The sequence below is a fragment of the Haliotis rufescens genome, unplaced genomic scaffold (genome assembly GCF_023055435.1).
Source record: "Haliotis rufescens isolate VD_foot unplaced genomic scaffold, xgHalRufe1.0.p SCAF_16, whole genome shotgun sequence".
Classification (NCBI taxonomy): Eukaryota; Metazoa; Mollusca; class Gastropoda; order Lepetellida; family Haliotidae; genus Haliotis; species Haliotis rufescens.
In genome coordinates, this window is record NW_025963846.1 from 6,564,205 (window position 1) to 6,586,376 (window position 22,172).

Genomic DNA, 22,172 nt, shown 5'->3' on the forward strand with positions numbered 1-22,172 from the left:
ACCAGCGCAAGGCAAGGGCTAATACCAAGTGTCTTTTGATAACGTCTCTTGGTATGACGTGGCCAAGAGATAGTACAAAAGATTATTGAATGCAGATTTGTGGAAGATATGAGAGTGTGGCTTAATTCTTTCGTAAATAATACACGGACGAACATATAATTAAGACACGTACATTAATGACATCATTTGCGATACGGTGTGTTTAGCATGATAGTATTGAAAATTATTAAGACATGCATTTTCTCACTTGTACATAATTATCCCAGCAATCACTACCAAAATAGCAACAGCTCCTCCGACACCCCCGCCTATAACTGCCGGGTTAAGACCAGTCTCCGCTAAAACACAAGACGAATCAGTTTCATTGTGCCATTGCAGATGTAAACTTTTGGTAATACAAAAACGTATTTGGAAAACAAACATTTGTTTCCTACTTTCATTCATAGTAATGGTACTGGGCGAAGATACATATGAGCCTGCTTCAAGACAATGGTTACTGCGCTGGAAATATGCTTTAGATACTCTTGATTCTCATGTAGCATATGGATTACAAGTGTTATCAGCGAGTGCCTGTAATCAGCGTAATTAATAACGTCATTACTGTAACCTGGCAACGTGAAGTTTTGAAATCCTCGGAAGATGATGAAGAACCCGATATTAGGTAAATTCGCACTTTACAAATGTGACGTGGGACTCAAAATATTACAGAAAACTGTTAAGCTTGGTGTAGGTGGTTCTGTATGGTCTACTTACGTTTTTGACAACTTTCTCCTGTCCACCCATCTGCACATCCACTCTCACAGTGTCCGGTTGTCTTCTCACAAACACCACTGCTCTTACAGTGGCATTGGTTGATACAGTTGATACCATATGTGGAGTTACTGCACACTGAAAATCAAAAGAGAAACTATATAGGACGAGGCAACCGGTTTACTTTCGGGAAACAAATAAGGATTTATGTGAAAACGTGATCGGTTCTTTAAGAGGATAACTTGTAGCATTCATACCAGGTGAGCTGAAATGGGGTTTATCGTCGCATTCAAAATTATTGCACTTATATAATGTGTGTTGCTGCGGACTAATGCCGATTTTATAGTGCTAGCACACTGAGATACCATGCCGCATTTCAACATGAATAACCCAATCAGACACCAGTCCTTGTCTCAGCCCCTAAATGCTGAGAGCAAGGCAGGGTAACAACAAGTACTATCTTTTAACGTCTTTTGGTATGACACGGCCGGGGATCAAACCCCGGATCTTTCGCTCTCCGGGCGAAAACCCTACCCATTATTTAATGAAAATTAGATACTCCACAAACCTTTGGATGCACATGAAACTAACATTAATTCACATTGCAATCAGCTGATTCTACGTCATTAGAACCCATATTGTTATTTAGGCTTGGTATGTGACAGATCCTGACTGTATACAGGTGACAAGCAATTGTACATGTACATATGAACATTACCTCCAAATATAAATCAGATAACATTTTCCCCGTGTGTAATACAGTGGATGTAAGTATCGAAATTGGATCATGGTATTGACAATGGTCCAGGTCATCAGGGCAGTATGACACACTTCTAATCAAGATACTGATCACTCGGTCACCATGTTTGAGGACCCAGTGACATGCATTAGTACGAATCACTGGAAAGGCAAAGGGAGAAATGAAATCAAGAGAAATATGCTCATTCTCTCGTGTTGGTGCTGCACTGTGTCAACAGATAGCCACTATGAAATATCAATCTCCTACTATTAATGTTTGAATTGTGGAAAAGTGAGAAAAGTGACATTTCTGGGAGAGATCATACGTGTTGTCATTGTACCTTAGGGGGAACGGGTGGCCCAGTCGTCTAAGGCGCCGCAATGAGCTGTGCAGAGTTGCGTCCTTTGGGCACGCCAGATACTTATGATTGTGGTTTCGAATCCGGGTTCGTCCCGTTCATGTTTCTAGGTTTGTCAGTACCTGCATCATTTTGGGCTTTCCTCCCACATCAAGCTGACATGCCATGATATAACTAGAATACTGTTAAAAGCGGCGTCACACCCTTCTCACTCTCTCACTGCATTCTGAATATTTAGGTAATTAAACATTAAATACTAAATTCATATTTACGTATGTATGCATGTTTGTTTCTTTGTTGTTTAACGCAGCACGCAGACATTTTCCAGCTATATGACGTGGTCTGTAAATCATAATGTGTTTCATTTATGACGCAAACCTTCTTCGTGTATGTGGTTGAATTTTGTGCCAAAGATTATATTGGTTGTTTGTTTGTTGTTAAACGCCGCACTCAGCAATATTCCAGCTATATGACGGCGGTCTGTAAATAGACGAGTCTGGTCCAGACATTCCAATCATTGATGTCATGAGCATCGATCCACGCAATTGGGATACGATGGCATGCATCAACTAAGTCAGCGAGCCTGACCACCCGATCCCGTGAGTCGCCTCTTATGACAAGCATAGTCGCCTTTTACGGCAAACATTGGTTGCTGAAGACCTATTCTACCCCCGATTTTCATGCATGGGCGCATTGTACATAATGCATAAGTCTCAATATTAAAACTGCGGTTTCATCACCTTTTACCTGCATGTCATACTCATGTATATCGCATCATAATGAATGTATTCAAATGTGTGAGTACATTAAATGTCGTTTGTTGTTCTTTCTTTGGAAAAGTAATTTTTTAAATCCATAGCACAAAGTACCTGTCTGGCATCCATCACCAACCCACCCTGCTGCACATCCACCCTGACAGTAGCCTGTTGTCGTGTTACATGTAGTGTTATCCTTACAGTGACACGTCTGGGAACAGTTGTCACCATACTTGTAGTTACTGCATTCTGTGAAATATCAATTTGCTACTATTAATGTTGGAGGAGGTTAAATAAAGTGACAAAACCCTTTCCATATCCAATAGAAAAGTCCCGCAAAATGATTGTCCCCCTGTGTGACACGTCATTCCTAGCATAATTGATGTAAATGTCATCCCTCAGTGTTTTAAGCTAACTCATTGCTGAGTATTGTTTTAATATCGGCTAGTATGGTGCACAATTGCAACCACCAGTAGCTAAAGTGATTACGTAAATCCTGATATGTACATATATCAACTTGTTCTTCGTCGCTATATGGCTGAAATAATGTCGACGCGACGCTAAATTTTAACTAACTCACTCACTCATTAATGTTGGAATTAAGAGATACTGTGAGCAAAGTGACTCTTCTGGGAGAGACCATACGTGTGGTCAATGCACAACGAATATTTAGGCATTTTAATATTTATTAGTATATTCATATGTACGTATGGATGCATGATAGCATTGTACACAATAAAAAAGTCTGAATATTACATCTGTGGTTTACTCACCTTTTACCTGTATGTCATACTTGTTAAATCAATGGCACAGTTTATCGTATCATAATCAAAGAAGGGTCAATCATAATGCCTTCCTAGTGCTTTTTTCAGATAAAAACTATCAATAGACGTACAACTTTTCCGTTGTTAGGTTTATGTAATTGTGACGTGTTGACATCCATATTATCAAATTAGATTATCATGTATTAATATGTATGTAAGATCAAACTCATTGTGCTGCTGGGTTTGAATACCAATTTCGAATACGCAGTAGTATGACTTAAATACTCTTCAAAGAGGCGTGAAACCAAACTAACACCCTCGGTCATTCATTATGCTGCACTGAATATGTTTTTTCGCAACCCCTTCTTCTACATATATGTATGCATAACGTTAAAAAGTTCAGTTTTTTCCAAAAACATAATTACTAACATTATGCAATTTTCTTTCTCCTATATATGAAAAACACTAGTTTACAAACAAAACAATTACATAAAAGAAGGCATGACAATGAACATTCGGCTATAACCTGTCTGGCAGTCGCCACCCGTCCACCCTGCTGCACACCCGCTCTGACAGTAGCCTGTTGCCTTATCACAGATAGTGTTTTTGTCACAGTGACACTTCTGGGAACAGTTGACACCAAACGTGTAATTGTTGCACTCTGTGAAAAGAAAATAGTAGTCACAATGATGTATCAATATCCGACCATTTATGTTACAATTGATATAGTGTAACAAAGGTGACACTTCCGGTACCAACTGAGACCATACGTGTTGTCACTGCACCTTAATAACAAGTAATTTTAACATTACTATATTCATGATTAAGCATGATTACAGAATAAATTGTCAATCATGCAAATGCAGCCTGATGTATTTTCATTTAAAAAATATCCATAGATGTGACGCTTTCCGTTTAAAAAGATTTACATGCAATAGGGACGTTTGACATGAAAATTATCGTGTTAGATTATCATAATTTTGTGTGTAAGATCCATCTCTATGTGCTGCTGGGTTCGAACACCAGGATCGACCTGACTTTGTTTCTAGGTTGGTCAGCATCATACTCTCATCCTCGTGGGTTTCTACGCGCATGATTATGCATATTACAAAGATAAGTTTTTCCTGAAAAGATATCCACTAACATTTTACAATGTTCCCTTTCAAATGTACCAATACACTTGTTTTCAAACGAAACAATCACATAAAAGAAGATTTGACAATGAACATTAGGCTGTAACCGACCCATGAAGATCCGGGTTTGAATATATCTTCAGCAACCCGTGCTTGTCGTACGAGGCGACTAACGAGATCGGATGGTCAGGCTCGCTGACTTCAATGATGCATGTCATCACATCCCAATTGCGTGGATCGATTCTCATGTCATCAGTAACTGGATTCTCTGGTCCACACTAGATTTATTTACAGAGCGATATAGCTGGAATAGTGTTGTGTGCAGCGTGAAACAACAAACAAAGACTGTTACGTGTCTGGCAGCCGCAACCCGTCCACCCTGCTGCACACCCGTTCTCGCAGAAGCCAGTTGTCTTATCACAGATATTGTTTTTATCACAATGACAATTCTGGGAACACTTGACACCAAACGTGTAAGTATTGCACTCTGTAAACAGAAAATAGTTATCACTATGAAACATAAATATCCTAATATTAATTTTGAAACTGAGATGCTGGATAGGAACAGGCAACACCAAACGTGTGGTCCTTGCTTTCTGGAATTGTGTTCAAATATGCATGCTGTTGTGTTGCTATTTTCATGTGTATAGTTTGAAAAAGAATAATATTAAAGACAGATATGTTTTAATTATTTAAATGAAGAATTGATGCTGAGTTTGACTGAAAACATTGTTTTCTTTTCCTTGTTTTCTTCTTTTGTGTCATTTAGCACTAATCACACTTGACAGTTAATCTAGATGTTGTTACCAGATAAACATTGTCTATTTGGTTATTTCACACAATCACTGGAAATGATGTTTTGAATTTCTGGCTTTGGCCAAGGCTAATAAACTAGTACCTGTCTGGCAGACATTCCCGGTCCACCCTGCTGCACATCCGTTCTTGCAGTAGCCTTTTGTCTTGTCACATTTAGTGTTGTTCATACAGTGACACTGGTGGGTGCAGTTTAGGCCAAACGTGTTGTTCTGGCACGCTGAAAAGAGTACAAAACATGACTGCGAGATCATGTACTCAACGATGTCTGCGGGTAGGTTTTATTATTGCTGGTAAGTATTATATTCGAACTATCGTTCATTGAAATTCTTTTACAACATATTTGAAGTCGGACTATTTGTGACAGGACACGGTGCAGCCGAGAAGGTACGACTAGCGGTCAAACCATCAAATTACCGCGTGTTAATAGGTCGCTTTTCTTATTAAGGCCAAAAGGAACCTAAGTATATCCAAAACGTTTCAAACTATTAAAATCTCATATCAAAATTAGCCTGAGTAAAAGACTCCAAAATCAGCCTCTTGACACATGTTATCTTAACGTATACCTTAAGTGTCACATCAAGTACAATACATGTTTGCGTTGAAAGCTGAATCTTCATTGAAAGGACGACATCTGATAACGGTTCAAACAATTTTTAAAAACCTTCCCCGTTTCTTAAAGCGTGCATGTCATGTGGGCCAAAAGGACGCTTGTCACACCTTGTCTTTTGTCAAGGAACCAGTTAGACTAAATGATATATACCCTAAATACTGACAAGTGGGCACCTCTAACGAGGCCAATTATTCCATTAACTCACTCAGTACAGGTTATGTATCCTTTGCTGATAAATGAGATCGTCACATTGTCTTCCGTTACAATTTACTTGATAGAACATCCGTAATTCTGAGTAGATCGTACATATATGTCCAAATATCGCCTTGCCAATTACATGTATTACCTGTCTGACAGCCAGTCCCGATCCACCCAGCCGCACACCCGCTCTTGCAGTAGCCAGTTGTCTTGGCACATGTAGTGTTTTGATCACAGTGACAATTCTTGAAACAGTTAACACCAAACGTGTAGTTATTGCACTCTGTGAACAGAAACTAGCAGTCACTGTGAAATATGAATATGTTGGCATATGTAATATTATTCTTACAGTGACATCGCTGGATGCAGTTGGCACCATATGTGTATTTACCGCACACTGCAGAAAATGACATCAATGTGTATCTATCCATAATAGCCCATTATCGTGATTTCTTGTTTCTATAGTACTGAAGCAAAACTGATAAGATAGTATGTTTGAATGGGTTTATATTAGGTGTTGTAATACACACTACTGAAAAAGGTACATGAGTATCAGAAATTATTCATAACATAGATTGGGTAGGTTATTACGAGTGTCTTTGTATGAGTATGTCGGTTAAGTTGAATGAACTCTTAGGCGTGCAGGGGGTTACATAAAATTACTTGGGATAATCTTCAGTGTACAGAAACCTTCCCGATTTAAAGTCGATGTACTGTAATCCATCCGAACATTTGGTGCCAACAATTACTCAAAATACCTGTCTGACAGTCATTTCCAGTCCAGCCATCTCCACACCAATTGCCACAGTATCCGGTAGTCTTGTCACAGGTGGCGTTGTTCATACAGTGGCACTGGTTCGAGCAGTTGGGGCCAAACCAATGGTCGTCACATACTGCAGGGATAGGCACCATGGGTAATATGAAGGTAATACACAAGTCCGTTCCGGACTACTGGTTTGTGTAACACAACTAACTGTTTAAAGAGGAAACACGTCACCAACAGCTGTATCTCATTGAAGTACATACATTTAAGCATAATAATGCATCAGCGCGAAACACAAGGCACTTATAACCTTCTGTACATTTGTAAAGAAATGTTTGGAGGTGCCTTATCAAAAAAGCACTTTGTTAAGCAACACTATTTTTCAAATGATTTATAAACGAAACATAAAGTTTTCCATGTTTTTAAAAAACCCAACAGCTACAGGGATCCCTTGTAAATTAGACGCACGGCCAGTTATTCTGAAATTGAAAAGCAACATAGAACGTGAAGAATCTTCCAAAACCTCACGTTAAAGGAAGGCAAATCTTTTTTTTTATGTATGAAGAGACAGCTTGTTTGGAGAATTAGAATGATTGGAAGTGCTTCATGGTGAAACTAAACATACGTTTTTCACATGTGTCCAAGATTTGAACATTATGTTGTTGTTTTTAGAAGAAAATCATTTGTCATTCGAAAATTATTTGAGACATAATAATAATATGTCATTATGAATGAATTTATAGTTGGCATCTCAGCATAACATGCTTTATTCTGATAATCTGTGGCAATGTACGTCAGTTGTTGGCTTATGCCTCCGGAAATACAAATTGAGGTACCCACCGTGTGGTGGTGTAACTGGAGCTGATGTGTAACAGTGTTTTACAGATTGAGATGTGACGCATTTGTTTGTCGCCTTATTGGCAACGCAAAATTGTTTATGTTAAGGCTCTGTTCGTGACATGTAAATTTAAGTCATTGATAATTAATATACACTAATTGTACGTCACGCCCTTTCGCTGTAAGGGGCTTGATTTGCAAATTACAGAGATCGATCTCAGATCAGCAGAATATTTGTTGCTATGATGGCGTGGTATGTTGTTTCCACTTGTACATATCTGTATCCCGGTCTTGGACATTTATCAAAACGCCCTTGACTAATGTACAATTTTACATGAAAGGTAAATAAAAGCAACAAGAGTCGATCGTACGGTTCCGGCTAAGCTTGAGTTTATGAATCACCACTAAACAGTGATGATACCAGGTGTTCGCGAAAAGTCGAGCGCATCCTGCCCCACCGGTGGCACCGTCACAAACACATGTAAGGAAGGCAAGTCAATTGTTGTCCTGAAAAACAACACGGGAACGTATGGTACAAATGTCACTGATGCGTCATTATTTGATTCGTCCTCCACACGTAATCCATAAATACTGTTTGAAGGCTTTACTGAGGCGTTGAATGCTGTAAGGTGAATTTATAGTTTACAGTAGACTGTCAGTCTTGACACTGATTGAGTACATAGTTTGGTTGTGCATTTATTCGTCTTGTTCGTCTTTGCAATTACAAGGGAGTCATATTATCAAAGAGTAAATCTGAAAAATCTCTTTTCCCGTGTAAGCGGGCATCTCATTTTCAGCTACTTGATCTGTATAGACTTACTAATTTCATAATTTTGAAATATGTATTTGAATAATTAATTGCTTGTTTTTAAATTTGGTGTGATGCTTTTATCAACAAAGATTATCGAAGGCTATGTTCAGGAGGTTAAAGTACCCTAAAGTTATTGAACCACCATGTGTGACACATAATTCCTATCATAATCGATGTAAATATCATCAACCAGTGTTTTTTAAGCCAACTCATTCCTGAGAATGTTTTTCATATTGGCTAGTAATTTGCACAACCACCAGTAGCTAAAGTGATGACGTAAATCCTGCTTGGCTTTCATGCAGGAAGCCGAGGTACTGCTCGTCCCCATGATCCCCAGCGAGCTTTGGTTACTGGTGGCTCATCGCCCGTGTTTTAAACTTTCATTGTAATATTGTTATGCCCAAACATTTGTTTGTAAATAGAACTTTATATTCATGACTAAACTCTGTATATATGAACTTGTTCTCGTCGCTATATGGCTGACATAATGCTGATGCGACGTTAAATTTTAACTCACTCACTTTTCGTGTTGTTCACTTGGATGGGTCGTAGCGAGGACATTCTAGGACGGATAAACTCTCTGATTTATCCCAGTGCTTACTAAAACGGTAACTCCAAGATTAAACGCTGTAAATGATCAGAAACAACGCTTCTGTATTTATTCATGCTGGGCAAAGTGGAAGTAGTCAGTTAATGTTTACTATATGTTCCTGTATTGTTTTTGTTTTAGTTTGCATGTGTTTGTGACGGGTGTCCCCCGTAGGGCAGGATGCGCTGTACTTTTCGCGAACATCTGGCATCATCACTATTTGATAGTGATTCATAAACACATGCGCATGTTTTAAGGTACAACAGACTCTGATTTTGTTAAGAATATGGATATGGTTTGACCGCTTTTATTTACGTCATTTCAAGACTACAATGTCGTGAATGTTGTTCGTACACTAATGAAAGAATGATTCGCAGTCGGGCGGTCAACGGAAAACTCCGTATATCGTTTAAAATTTACACATTTAAAAAATATTGCAACATTATAAACTACAACTATTCAGGGGATACAGGAGACAAGTGATTAAATTACTCCTATACTCACCCAGTACTTGTACTTCACACAGACTCAGATATGTACCAGCCGTAAGACTCACTGAAAGTAGCCGGCCTTGCGTCACGTTAACACATCTGATGTCCATCACGGTAGTCACGTGTCTCGCTGGATCGTGTGTATAACAGGTCGTGTTCCCCACTCTTACTTTCATTGAGTTTACTCGGTACTCATCTGGATTATATACGACATACATAAAACATCTATCAAACCTCAACGTACATATACTTGGTTGAGGTGTTGTAAAATAGTTTCAAACAGTGTTGTGTTATATCGCAGTCAGTACAATTCTAGTCAGGGCGACTTTTTTCAAACAGGAAAACAGCGATTAACTGGATGCGCTTGTTTCTGGTGCAGGGTGCAGACCAAAAGTTTAGACTCTGGGTCCGTGAGCTCTCATTCTCATTTCCATGGGGAGTACACACTGCGGATATGTGTAACGCGCTGAATCAACCCACTGGTGGATTCTCACAACGTTACATCAATTATAAATCTGGATCCGTGTAACTTTATTTCTTATCTCCCCGAACTGGACTTTTAAAGTCAGTTAACTCTCTTGCCTCGGGAAGATGTCATGTATCGTATGATAACTGCACTATTAATGCGCTCTCAACAAGGATGATGCTAAAATATGCATAAACCACTACCTATTCTTGTATTTAAAACAGAACATTTAAACTACATATTTAATTTGCCAATCGGGGCACGGGTGGCCCAGTTGTCTAAGGCGCCGCGATTCGCTGTGCAGAGTTGCGTCCCTTGGGCACGCCAGAAACCTATGATTGTGGGTTCGAATCCCGGTTCGCCCCGATTATGTTTCTAGGTTTGTCAGCACCATACCCTTGCTCGTGGGTTTCACCGAAGTGGTACACGTCTGAGACCTGCATCACTTCGGGCTTTCCTCCCGCATTAAGCTGACACGCCGCGATATAACTGGAATACCTTTAAAAGCGGCGTTAAACCAACTCACTCACTCACTCATCCTGCTGTACTTATTCACTGAACAAAGTGATATTTATAACAAACGTCTCACAAAGTCATATAGAGCACATCAGTAAAACATTCATTGTTATCATGATCTTGTGTGATTACAAGTAAAGACATATGTATAACATAAACTCGTTTAACTTCACATCTTTCATAGGAAATCATAATACACTCTTTTATAACATTTAATGTAATCTGCACAATTATATGAATTATCCTTCCTTAAATGGGTATATAGTAAATATTATTCATCTGCAAAGCATGTGCACTTTCATGCTAATATCAAAGACTAAACCAGTGCTCCGTTTGGTCCACATGAAATTAAAGGCAATACAAGTCTGCTTTTGTTGACGATAATTTTCTCAACGGCCGACGGTTCTTGCGAAGTACATGTAGGAAATCGCGATAATAATATGTAAATTTTACATTGGTAAGTTAAAATGTCCATGACCATACTTTCAAGACTAAGAGCAAAAATCATGCACATGTTTCAATATATATTTTCCCCATTAACTCGATGGGTTAAACTGCATAGTCATATCCTGTATTTATTCTCACGTTGTGCTCTGTTGTATATCTTGATCCAGGAGATGTTATACACCTGCCCCAGGTCCACCTGCCACCAGGGTTTGTCTTGTATAGCGGCGAGAGAACAGGAACCCTTCCAGTATTGTGTGTCTGTATTCCCATCCACAGACAGGTTTGCCGTTTTCACACCACAAACATCACCAGTCTCTTTATGGCACCATTGTGTATCGTTATAGTCTCCCTGTTGAGTTGCAGGCTTGTTAAGTGCCACATTTACTGAAACATTGTGCGTGAAAGATCGGAAAGGGCTTAAAAGATTCTCTTCTGATTGAACGTTGTTCCACGTGTTTCAGTGCACGCACTCACAAACGTTTGGCTCATTCGGCGTATTAATAATGAATTTCAAATGTAGCGTCCATAAAACACTTTACCCGATCATTACTGTTCAATAAAATTGAAAGTAAGTTGCAAAATTTAATCACATGGCTTTCATTACTCTTTAACGTGAAAGTCCGGTAGGTATATACAGTTTTGCAGAATTGGAAAGATTATAACATCGTTAATACAAATATCGTTTTCAAAACATGGAAAGCGGCACGTAAATAAGATTTATTTTCACTATAGTACTGTCTATCAAAGGCTGAAAAATATACGTCGGAGGCTCCATATACGGTCAGGTTGGAGGAGATGTCCTTCAAAATTACACCATGACGTTTTATCACACAAGCCCGCCACTCCGTTTCCACCCTAGCACGCAAGCCTCCGTTCACGGACATAGTCGGCTCCACACGTCCTCGGCAAAACAGACCTATTCATCAGCATTTTTAACCCACAGACAGTCTCCTTTCCACAATTAAACAATGATTATTTGCACACTGTACTTTCCTTCGTATGAGTTAGGAGTAGCATATCTTCTTTCTTTGAACAACGGATATGTGACAAAGAACATTTTATCACAAATTGAGTTCACTTTTCGGTTGTTTTATTTGTTTTGTTGCGAGACCATTTATTCTTTAAAATATTTGCTGTGCTGTGTATAAAGCGATCAACCATCGATCGTACCTACTTCGTTCCTTTTTTTCGGTATCGTTAGCCGAAATCGACTAACTTGTCAATATGTCCGACTATAACAGTGACTAGTTTTCGAGTGATCATGGAATGTGAATGTTTGACGAAAGATGAAAGGGTGATTTCTGAGGAAGAAGTACAAGTGAACCCCTACATGTAAGAGCCTGTGACCGGCAATAGTGACGAAAATAACCAGGATTATCCCTAACTTGGACTCAGGGATCAGAAGTGATTGCAAAACACAAATTAGTTAGTTTGTTTAGCTTATTTTCTCCAAATCAAAATATCCTGCTACAGTCTTGAAAAAGCACTACAAAGACGAATCGACATGGACTCGCTTAGGTGTTACATTACACTTCACACATGGCTTAGTGGCATGTGGCGCCTGGACTGACTGCTGGCATACATTATGTAATAATCTACTGCAGGTGCATGCAGTTGTGAGATGAGGATGACTGGAGGTGAGACAAAAACTGTTCTGGTTAATTATCGCTCAATGGTCCCCCCAAATGGGAGTTGTATTTAAGTTTAAAGGTAAAAATTATATAATTGATGTAAAATCAAAGTTACTTGACCCGCCTCCACTAGCCATACTTATGCCTGAGTCACATATCCACTGATGATTAGTTTACGATGTCCGAAAAGGCTGAAAATCGGCAAAATTGAGAGTTACCCAACTGGGCGCCAGACGATCATCTGTAAGCATTAGCCATGTTTTTGACATCGGGAAGACCCCGGTGGACACATCGGAAGAAAATAACTCTGAGTTATTTTCTTGCGGCGACCGGGTGGTCCACACCCCCTTCAGTAATGGATCTGTGACACATCTTCCGGCAGCCCACCAGTGACCTCCCAGGCACCTGCCAGACCGTGAGGGAATCGGACGAATCTTGCAGTGCGCGGGTGTGGTATGGTCATCGGAGGGTAGCCGAAAGGTCATCTGCCGGGAATTAGTCAATACTCGGAATGTTCCCCTCCGGTGACCGGACGATTGAGCCAAGTCGTAAGGTGACCAACCGGAGTCCGGGCAAGCATCGAGCAGGCGCCTATCGGGTAACATTCATCGGACACCGGAAATGTTGACTGACGTGCCTGTTCCGGAGTTTATATAATGGGCTGAATCGGATGAATAGCATAGAATGACTTCAGGATGCCTGTCCCTCCACACACACTCATGAGACTGGCCTGGCTCCGTATGCAGTACGCTAGAGCCGAAAGCTCCCTTTGCCTTTTCACTCTTCATCTTCGAAGTTGTTTCAGACACTACAAATTTACAAAATCAACTCAAATGTAATATAGTTCTTGCAGCAATTTCGACGGCGAACGCGAACTATGATCGGCCGGGCACTGTGCGGGCCCCTTTTAATACGAGTAGGAAACGGGCTGTGTTCATCCGGGCATCGAGGATAATCTCCCAATACCCGGACGGTGCCCGTCCGATGTAAACCAAGTCGTGCGGTGCCCATCCGGGCACCGTCCGGGTATTGGGAGATTATCCTCCGATTCCCGCCAGATGACCGGTCAGTCACTGGACGGTATAAGCCTACCGTTGTTTTTTCAAAATTCTTCGGACACCCTCCAGGAACCGGCCGATCATCTTTGGTTTCATGACTGCTCACCGATGTGTCACAGGTGTGGGCAAACACTGTGGAACGCCGGGGCATCGGTGAAACCCACCGATGAGAGTGACTTATTTGACTTACATTGAATTCCGGTAATATATCTAGTCAATACCGGGCTCGTGGTAATACACAAACAGCTTGGAGGCCTAATCGACCGTGTTAATTAAGCCACGCCTCCTCGTTAGCGCACATAAGATTCGTTTGTGTTGTTACAAATACTGACTTAAAAATACGTACTTTTTATTAAACGCAATAGCGCTAAGTTTACAGTTTCACACTGTTTTTCTCACCAATCGTATTGTACATCATACTGGCTACATAATGATGTAATATAAATTTATTACATTTGTTCATGATCCTTGCACTATAATCTATTCAAATAGTGGCTCGTTAGACATAAATAAATTGCTGTTCAAAGGTACGATAAACTCGACTAACTCCCTCCCTCTACTGCTGTCTATCTTATCTTTGATTCTTTAGTATATTAGCACTCAGTTGGCAGACGTGGTGACACGTGAAGACGAAGTAAACAGATTCAGTATCTTCTCAGACAAGTGATATGCACATTGCTGAAGAGTTACACAGTTGATAAAGCACAAATACACAAAAACGAATTCGTTGCACCTTGTATGTGTTCCGTGCTCGTTGTGAAAATGGAAGATTAGTAGCACCTAGAATACAAGTTGAACCTCAACCGAAATATAGCCATGTATAGATAGATACATGCTGTTCGTCTCTTGCTGATAATGTCAGGAATGTAACTAATGATCTCTGAAAAGCTGTAACTGTATTAGACGTTTATCTTATTTCAATATATTGTATTTTGTTTTGAGAGTGGCGGCTGATGTACATGAAAATAGATTTGATTTATTAAATAGTTGCTAGTAAATACAAGAAATTGTCGGTTATTATGTTAAAACTCTCTTTTAAAAGTGTACAACTGTGAGATAGAAATGACGTCACTGTGGATCGCAATGGCATAATCAAACAATGGATGACGTCATACGTTTCCTGATCAATAGCTCTTATATGCATTAACTAAAAGGAGTGCTGACAAATATTAATCACAACGAATATATAGTGAATTCGATTTCAATGCAAGATAACCTCTTCCAATTTTCAAACTCAGAAAGAAGAACAACTTTATCAACAATTTGTTTATACACTATGACTAGTCAAGAAGATTTACTACATTCAATCCTTTTAAAATTATTTAAAACAACAAAATCTGACGCACACCCGCAATTTTTGAAAATGTTATATGTATCATAAATCAAACATAGATAAAAGATGATACTCACCTGTATGCGGTGGCAATTGCTGATCTAAGCATACAATGACTACAACGGGGAAAATCCACAGAAAGTACCATACGTTCTTCCGTCCGAACATTTTAAAACGCTAACGTGCCCTCATAGTTGTGGGTAAGCAGGAAGGTAAAAAGGCGTTATCTTTGCAAAACGCACATTGCCCCGAACGAGTTGACGTGGCCATCTTCTTTATCAGTCTGTTATCGTGTGTTACCGTCGTGTAACTTCAACCAGTCCTTCTTATCGGTCCAGGTCGAGCTTGCCCTCTGTCGTCGTGATTTTGTGTGCTGTGGTATATAGGTTATATCATGCACGTTGAATGCACAATGTATACCTCATAATCCCATCACCTCAAGTGAATGTATGGTGGTAAGGTTTAGATGGGTTTACACCATATTTGGCAGTCCGCGTGGTATGTAAGAGAAAGGCCAAAAAGTGGGGCAAGTGGACATGTATCCATTTGGTCTTCCTCGATTATTATCATAAACACCCTGGACCTTTTCGCCACAAAGCTTTCGGAAGTGGCGTAACCCTCTTCCTCTCTAGTATCGCCAGTTTAGCACAGAATTTCTCTCGCCCATGAGCGTTAATTCAACAACCAATGAAAACGTCTCTTCTTCCACATTCGTAAACGCGCCCTTGTTCGACTTCTGTTGAGAAGATTTTCTTGCATTTTGAAAAAGATGGCTGACAGTTTGAAAAAAGCGGACCGTGCTTTTGCAAAGTGTGTTTAAGGGAAAAGCTCAGGAAGTTTATGCTGCAGTCTCGGTCAAAGTTATTTAAAAAATTAAACATGCTGTTTTCATGGGAACATACTTAGGAAGAAAAAATGAAAAAAACCTCAATATTTACACTATGTCGCCCATGGGCGAAGTGTGGCCAATGGGCCGGCCCATGGGCGAAGACTTGCCCATGGGTAGGCCCATGGGCGAGAATATGTTCCTTTACTTAAAACTCATGTTTTTGTTTCTCAAATACATTTAATGTATTCATTCAAGTATCATGACACAAAATGTAACTCATTTTAACTTAATTCAACGATTTTATAGCGATATTGAAATATTTCGCCCATGGGCGAGAAAAAGGTTTGGCCCATGGGCGAGAATATGTTCCTTTACTCAAAACTCATGTTTTAGTTTCGCAAATACATTAAATGTATTCATTCAAGTATCATTAAACAAAATATGACTCATTTTAACTTAATTCAACTATTTTATAGCGATACTGAGATATTTCGCCAATGGGCGAGAAAAAGGTTTGGCCAATGGGCGAGAATATGTTCCTTTACTTAAAACTCATGATTTTGTTTCGCAAATACATTAAATGTATTTATTCAAGTATCATGACACAAAATTTAACTCATTTTAACTTAATTTCATGATTTTATAGCAATATTGAAATATTTTTTGCCCATGGGCGACAATATTTTCCTTTACTCAAAACTTGTGTTTTTGTTTCGCAAATACATGCAGGTGTTCTTACCATTTTCATGGCACATAATGTAACTCAATTTTACTTAATTCAACTATTTTATAGCGTTATTGAAATATTTCGCCCTTGACGAGAAAGGTTGGCCCATGGGCGAGAATATTTTCCTTTGCTCAACAGTTTCAGTTTCGCAAATACGTAAAGGTGTGTCTACAAACATGACACATGATTCAACTATTTTACGGCGTTATTAAAATAGTTCGCCCATGTTTTCGTCAGTCCCTTTAAAGCATCAACTAACTGTGTGCAAAGTATATTGTATCATGTGAAATATACTTATATTATATCATTACATTACTATATAAAAAGCCGCCGTCATATAGCTGGAATATTGCTGAGTGCGGCGTTAAACAACAAACCAACCAACCAACTATATAAAAAGGGCATTTGGTTGGATGTTTCCTTTGAAGAAGTTCTACAAATTTCACCTGTTTTACATATTGTAGCGATCTTAAATGAACCCGGCCTTACCTCTCAAACCGTTTTGACAGTTTTTCATACGAATTCATGTGCGTGTACTCCAATTCATTGGAGTTATTTTCCACAACATTAAAGTTTAGTTAGTTTCTTTTTTTCATTTCCCATTTTATGTCCCGTTGATACGTCACACTGGGCAATTACGTGACATTAGGTATGCAATATACAGGGACGCGTGCGCGTATTTTGATGGAAAAAACTATTCGTCTTTTATTGCATAACGTTTGGCAGAATATCTTACATTCTAACGGAATCTCGAAATAATTATTTAATTACATGCGGTGTCGAACTGACCAGTGGGAATTATGTTTCAATGCAATTGAGGAAAACGTGAGTGAATATTGTGACACTAAAGCAATTTTTAACTGCATTGTCACTTTTGGTATGAAAATGGTAATAGTTAAGAAAAACGCAACAACCTTCTTATGATAATTCTCATATTCTCATTAGTACGTTGTTTCTAATTACAGTGTCGCCCTTATTTACAGGTGATTCTACAATACTTGCTGTCGGTCAGTTACAATCTGCCACAGCACGCGTGAATAAACAGTTATGTACATGTATGTATGTAAGTATATATATATATATATATATATATATATATATATATATATATATTCAATGAGAAAGAATCTTGTATTTTCAAACACCCGGAAGTGATTTATCGCTCGTCTCGCATGTCTCGTTCAGCTTCGTCAAAAATTTGGTTCCAAGTCAATCTAAGAGCGCGAGGAGTTCCCCGTTGAACAAGGGATTCCATTACAACAGCGATGGGTTCATCAACAGTATTAAAAGTACGTATATTGTGCTTTTACACTAAATAACAATGACCACTTTGACAGGTCACGTTACCTTTCATGGCATATGCTGTTGTTTTGAACTAATACTGATGGGCGTAACATGAATGGGCTAAGCCATAATGACTGATAACAAGCCCTTTAAATGTGTGTAAGCGCTATATCTTATTTATTTTAATTCTTGTGTTTTGGGGTATAACGGTAGTCTATAGATGTAATTAAATAATATTATTATTAAGGTTATAGTTTATACTGTGTCACGTATATTGCAACCGTCAATATTGCAAATGTTTTTGGCTATAGATCTAAATAGTTGTTGTTTTTTGGTATAAACCCTAATCATCCACGATCATCCATAAATCTTCCTTTAAATTCAGTTCTGTTTCATAGTTGATTGTGTGTATGTAGTAATCATTATAATTCCAGCGTCGTGCAAAGGATTCCTGTGGCCAGGCTCATGTGAAATCCCACATAACTTAGAGGTAAGGACTATGAAATAAATATGTCGTATTCATGTTCAATTTATCAAATTAATTTTTATCAATGGGTATGGAAGTTACATTAAACTCCAACAATAATTCTGGGTAACATACCATGTAGTTAATGCAAATTATATAAAATATTTTTTTTTAAAAGTCAAAAGTGACTCGGCACAATGTTTGGAGTGTTAAATAGTAGAACTCTTATTAAATTGCATTCACACAATTGACATCTGCATGTTTTTTCTTCACAACATGTATTCTTTCAGATTTATCTGAATTGAGGGTTTCTGCAACAAACTGTTTCTGTGCCATCAGACAGATCGAGCCAGTGCTATGGACATCAGTTTAAATACAATGTATGTACATTGTGTAATAAAATATTTGCGGCTAAAACGATTTGACACTTTTTATCTCTCACAGGCAATTTTAGCATAATTCTATAAGAATGTGCAAGGGATACCATAATCAAGCAACTGTCCACAAATGATTGATAGTTTTGAAAATTCTGCAACATGGACTCTCAAGGATGTTAAGGCTTGTATTTCTCCTATTTATTCAGCTGAAAGCTGACTACAGTTAAATAGGAAAGGGGGAATGTTGAGAGGATTTCTTGTGTGCAAAGAAGTGGCAATAGTAAAGCCTTGTTCTCCCCCACACTATCACCAGGCTGTACAAGATCAAGAAAAATACCAAACACTTCACAGCTTTGTCATCTCAACATCAGATATACCAGCTGTAGACAAACATGATACAAAGTTCACAGCATCGTGAGGGGCTATACCAATCAGGCTTTAGAGTGGGCGGCTAGTTTTGCAAAGGCGGATGGGAATTGAACTTTTATTTCAGTGCAGTTAACAGCACAGTCCTGGGTCTTCCAGGCAAGGAAACAAACAAACATAATACATGCTACACATTTTGGTGGCACTGGGTTGATCAAAATAAAAACATCACTTGAAAGTATCACAGTCAGTAAAGAAATATAATATTGCATGAAACGGGTCTGTTCTAGTTCTTGATACTCCAAAATTCTCAAGAGCCAGATGGTTATTGAGTAGATGGTTCTCCCATTGTTCAACATGGACCTGCATCTCCTTTATTTCAAGATGTGCCTCACACCCCACACTCTGTTTGGAATGGTCATTCCATTCAACCTCATGTCCATCACACCTCCTCCTGGAACCAGTTCCTCCTCACACTACAAACAAAAAAATACTGATTTAATATAAATCCCATCCCATTAGTCGCCTTTTACGACAAGCATAGTCACCTTTTACGGCAAGCATGGGTTGCTGAAGACCTATTCTACCCAGCCGTCTTCACGGGTACCCCGACTGTGGATACGGCGTGACTGTGTCTAATACTGTTCTGTCTGGTACTGGTTGATTTGTTTATAGACGGAACGGATAATGCTGTAATATGTTAACTGCGACGTAAAACATCATTCAGTCGACCAAAGCAGATTCCTCCGTTACTCTCGACCCACTAAATAACGATTATGGTTTCTTAACCAGAAAAGGAGCCTGATCATACCAACAAGTAAAAGTTACGTGCTGACCTCTTCACCTTGCAACCCCCTATACACGGAAGATAAGTACATTTACAACTGACAGTATTGTGCTCTTACGTGCTTTATAGCTACGTGCTTTATAGCTTCATTCCAGCATGCTTATGTGTTACTTTAATTTTATTAATTATACAAACATTGACAGATCGTCAAACCAATCTGAGCTGAATGGGAATGGTGTTCATACGTATCACCACCAGTTTTTTGTTTGAGTAATATTTCCATATATATATATTTAAGGATTGACTGTGTATTTTTTCGGTTCATTGAGGTATGTAGCGAAAAACCGATGTGCAAACTGTATGAATCCGCGTAGCGGATTCTTACAAAAGTTTGCTCATCGGTTTTGTAGCGGATTCATACAGTTTGCACATCGGTTTTTCGCTTCATACCTCAATGAACCGAAAAAATACACAGTCAATGCTTATAATTAAATTCGACATCGTAAAACATGTTTTAACCGAAAACAGTTGCATATATCAAAACAGACAAAAATGACGACATTGATAAACATTCCAGGTGTAGGAATACATGCAGTGACGTGACATGAATCAGGTGATCGTATAACTTATGCACATAACTTGACACGCCTACACAGTCAGTAGCCAATCAACGGAGAGTGGGATTAAAACAATATTCATCGGACCTGTCAATAAGGCAAGAGGCGAAAAGAACTGCAACAGTCAGACTGTAACGAACCGGAAGAAATATGTCCGAGAGAAGGCAGCTGTTTCAAATAACATGGTCATTTACTGCGTGATTCAAGCATTAACCAAAAGACATGAAAGTTGAACCGAGGCGAGCGGGAAAAAACAGGCGAGCGAGCCTTCACGTTTGCTGTTTCATTCATTCTCGGCCTTGAGTTTCAAAGGGTAGTTTGGACAATGAATATGCATGAAAGACGCTAAATGTCCTGTGCATGACGATACACGTGAGCAGAAAGGGAATTCCCTCGATTGTAATATTGGGATTCCCCGACATTCCGCAGTAATAAAATAACTTAATTCTTTACATTCTTTGGGAAATGAATGCAATAACACGTGACCAATTCAGCTAATCAGAATGCAGGAATTTCCATGAACACAACGAAAATTTAATTGACAGCTCTTCAGTTTAACTGACAATGACATATAACACACTAGCATAACTTCGGGACCCGTGAAGATCCGGGGTAGAATAGGTCTTCAGCAACCCATGCTTGTCGTAAAAGGCGACTATGCTTGTCGTAAGAGGCGACTAACGGGATCGGGTGGTCAGGCTCGCTGATTTGGTTGATGCATGTCATCGTATCCCAATTGCGTGGATCGATGCTCATGATGTCAATCACTGGATTATTTACAGACCGCCGTCATACAGCTGGAATATTGCTAAGTGCGGCGTAAAACAACAAACCAACCAACCAACCAACCATCAACCCTGATCGTCCAAATATATATCTTGAGGCTAGTGCACTATTGAAATTGCTCATAAATTTGACAGTGAGCATGGTAATGCTATATAGTTAAGGTATATATTGTACCAATTGTCTCACAAGATCAATATACATGTCTGGAATTTGTTACATTTAGTACTTCCAGCAGCTGCGGATCATGTTAATGAGTTGTGTCATCAGGAAAAAATGTGTTACAAATCAAGCTTGTGTGTGCATTGGGGAGATAATGATATAAACTATTTACTGTGCTGTGAAAATGATCAATATGTTGAGTAAACATACGTTCTCTTCAACAGGTTAAAAACAAGGCTGTCGAATTTTAGGAAGTTTGACATGCTGGATGCTCTAATATATCTTCTCGCAGAAAAGTTACATTCCAAACTTGCTGATGTCCTCGTCACAATTGCATACATAAACAATGAAGCAGATCTAGGCTTTTCTTTCCAATATGTTGCAAGATACATACAAGATTGGTATGTACAGACTGCCCTACTGAGAGGTTCATTGCTCAATTCCACAGGGACTATATAGAAGCAATGACAGTTCACATTATTTAGGAGCTCAGGTTGGTTGGTTGGTTTGTTGTTTAACGCCGCACTCAGCAATATTCCAGCTATATGACGGCGGTCTGTAAATAATCGAGTCTGGACCAGACAATTCAGTGATTAACATCATGAGCATCGATCCACGCAATTGGGATCGATGACATGCATCAACCAAGCCAGCGAGCCTGACCACCCGATCCCGTTAGTCGCCTTTTACGACAAGCATAGTCGCCATC

General features: G+C 39.1%; 1 protein-coding gene across 1 annotated transcript in view; it reads right to left on the bottom strand.

The window, feature by feature from the left end:
* LOC124121906 (receptor-type tyrosine-protein phosphatase epsilon-like) overlaps positions 1-15,348 on the bottom strand; it is a 32,561-nt gene extending 17,213 nt beyond the window's left edge. Inside the window, exons 1-11 of the mRNA XM_048396825.1 lie at positions 15,143-15,348; positions 11,182-11,427; positions 9,628-9,810; positions 6,882-7,016; positions 6,272-6,406; positions 5,398-5,532; positions 4,852-4,986; positions 3,893-4,027; positions 2,717-2,851; positions 754-888; positions 248-338 (exon numbers count right to left, since the gene is read on the bottom strand). Coding sequence (XP_048252782.1) covers positions 248-338; positions 754-888; positions 2,717-2,851; positions 3,893-4,027; positions 4,852-4,986; positions 5,398-5,532; positions 6,272-6,406; positions 6,882-7,016; positions 9,628-9,810; positions 11,182-11,427; positions 15,143-15,233 — 1,556 coding nt within the window. The 5' untranslated portion in view covers positions 15,234-15,348. The remainder of the gene's footprint in view (positions 1-247; positions 339-753; positions 889-2,716; positions 2,852-3,892; positions 4,028-4,851; positions 4,987-5,397; positions 5,533-6,271; positions 6,407-6,881; positions 7,017-9,627; positions 9,811-11,181; positions 11,428-15,142) is intronic.
* Between the last annotated feature and the right edge of the window lie 6,824 nt (positions 15,349-22,172).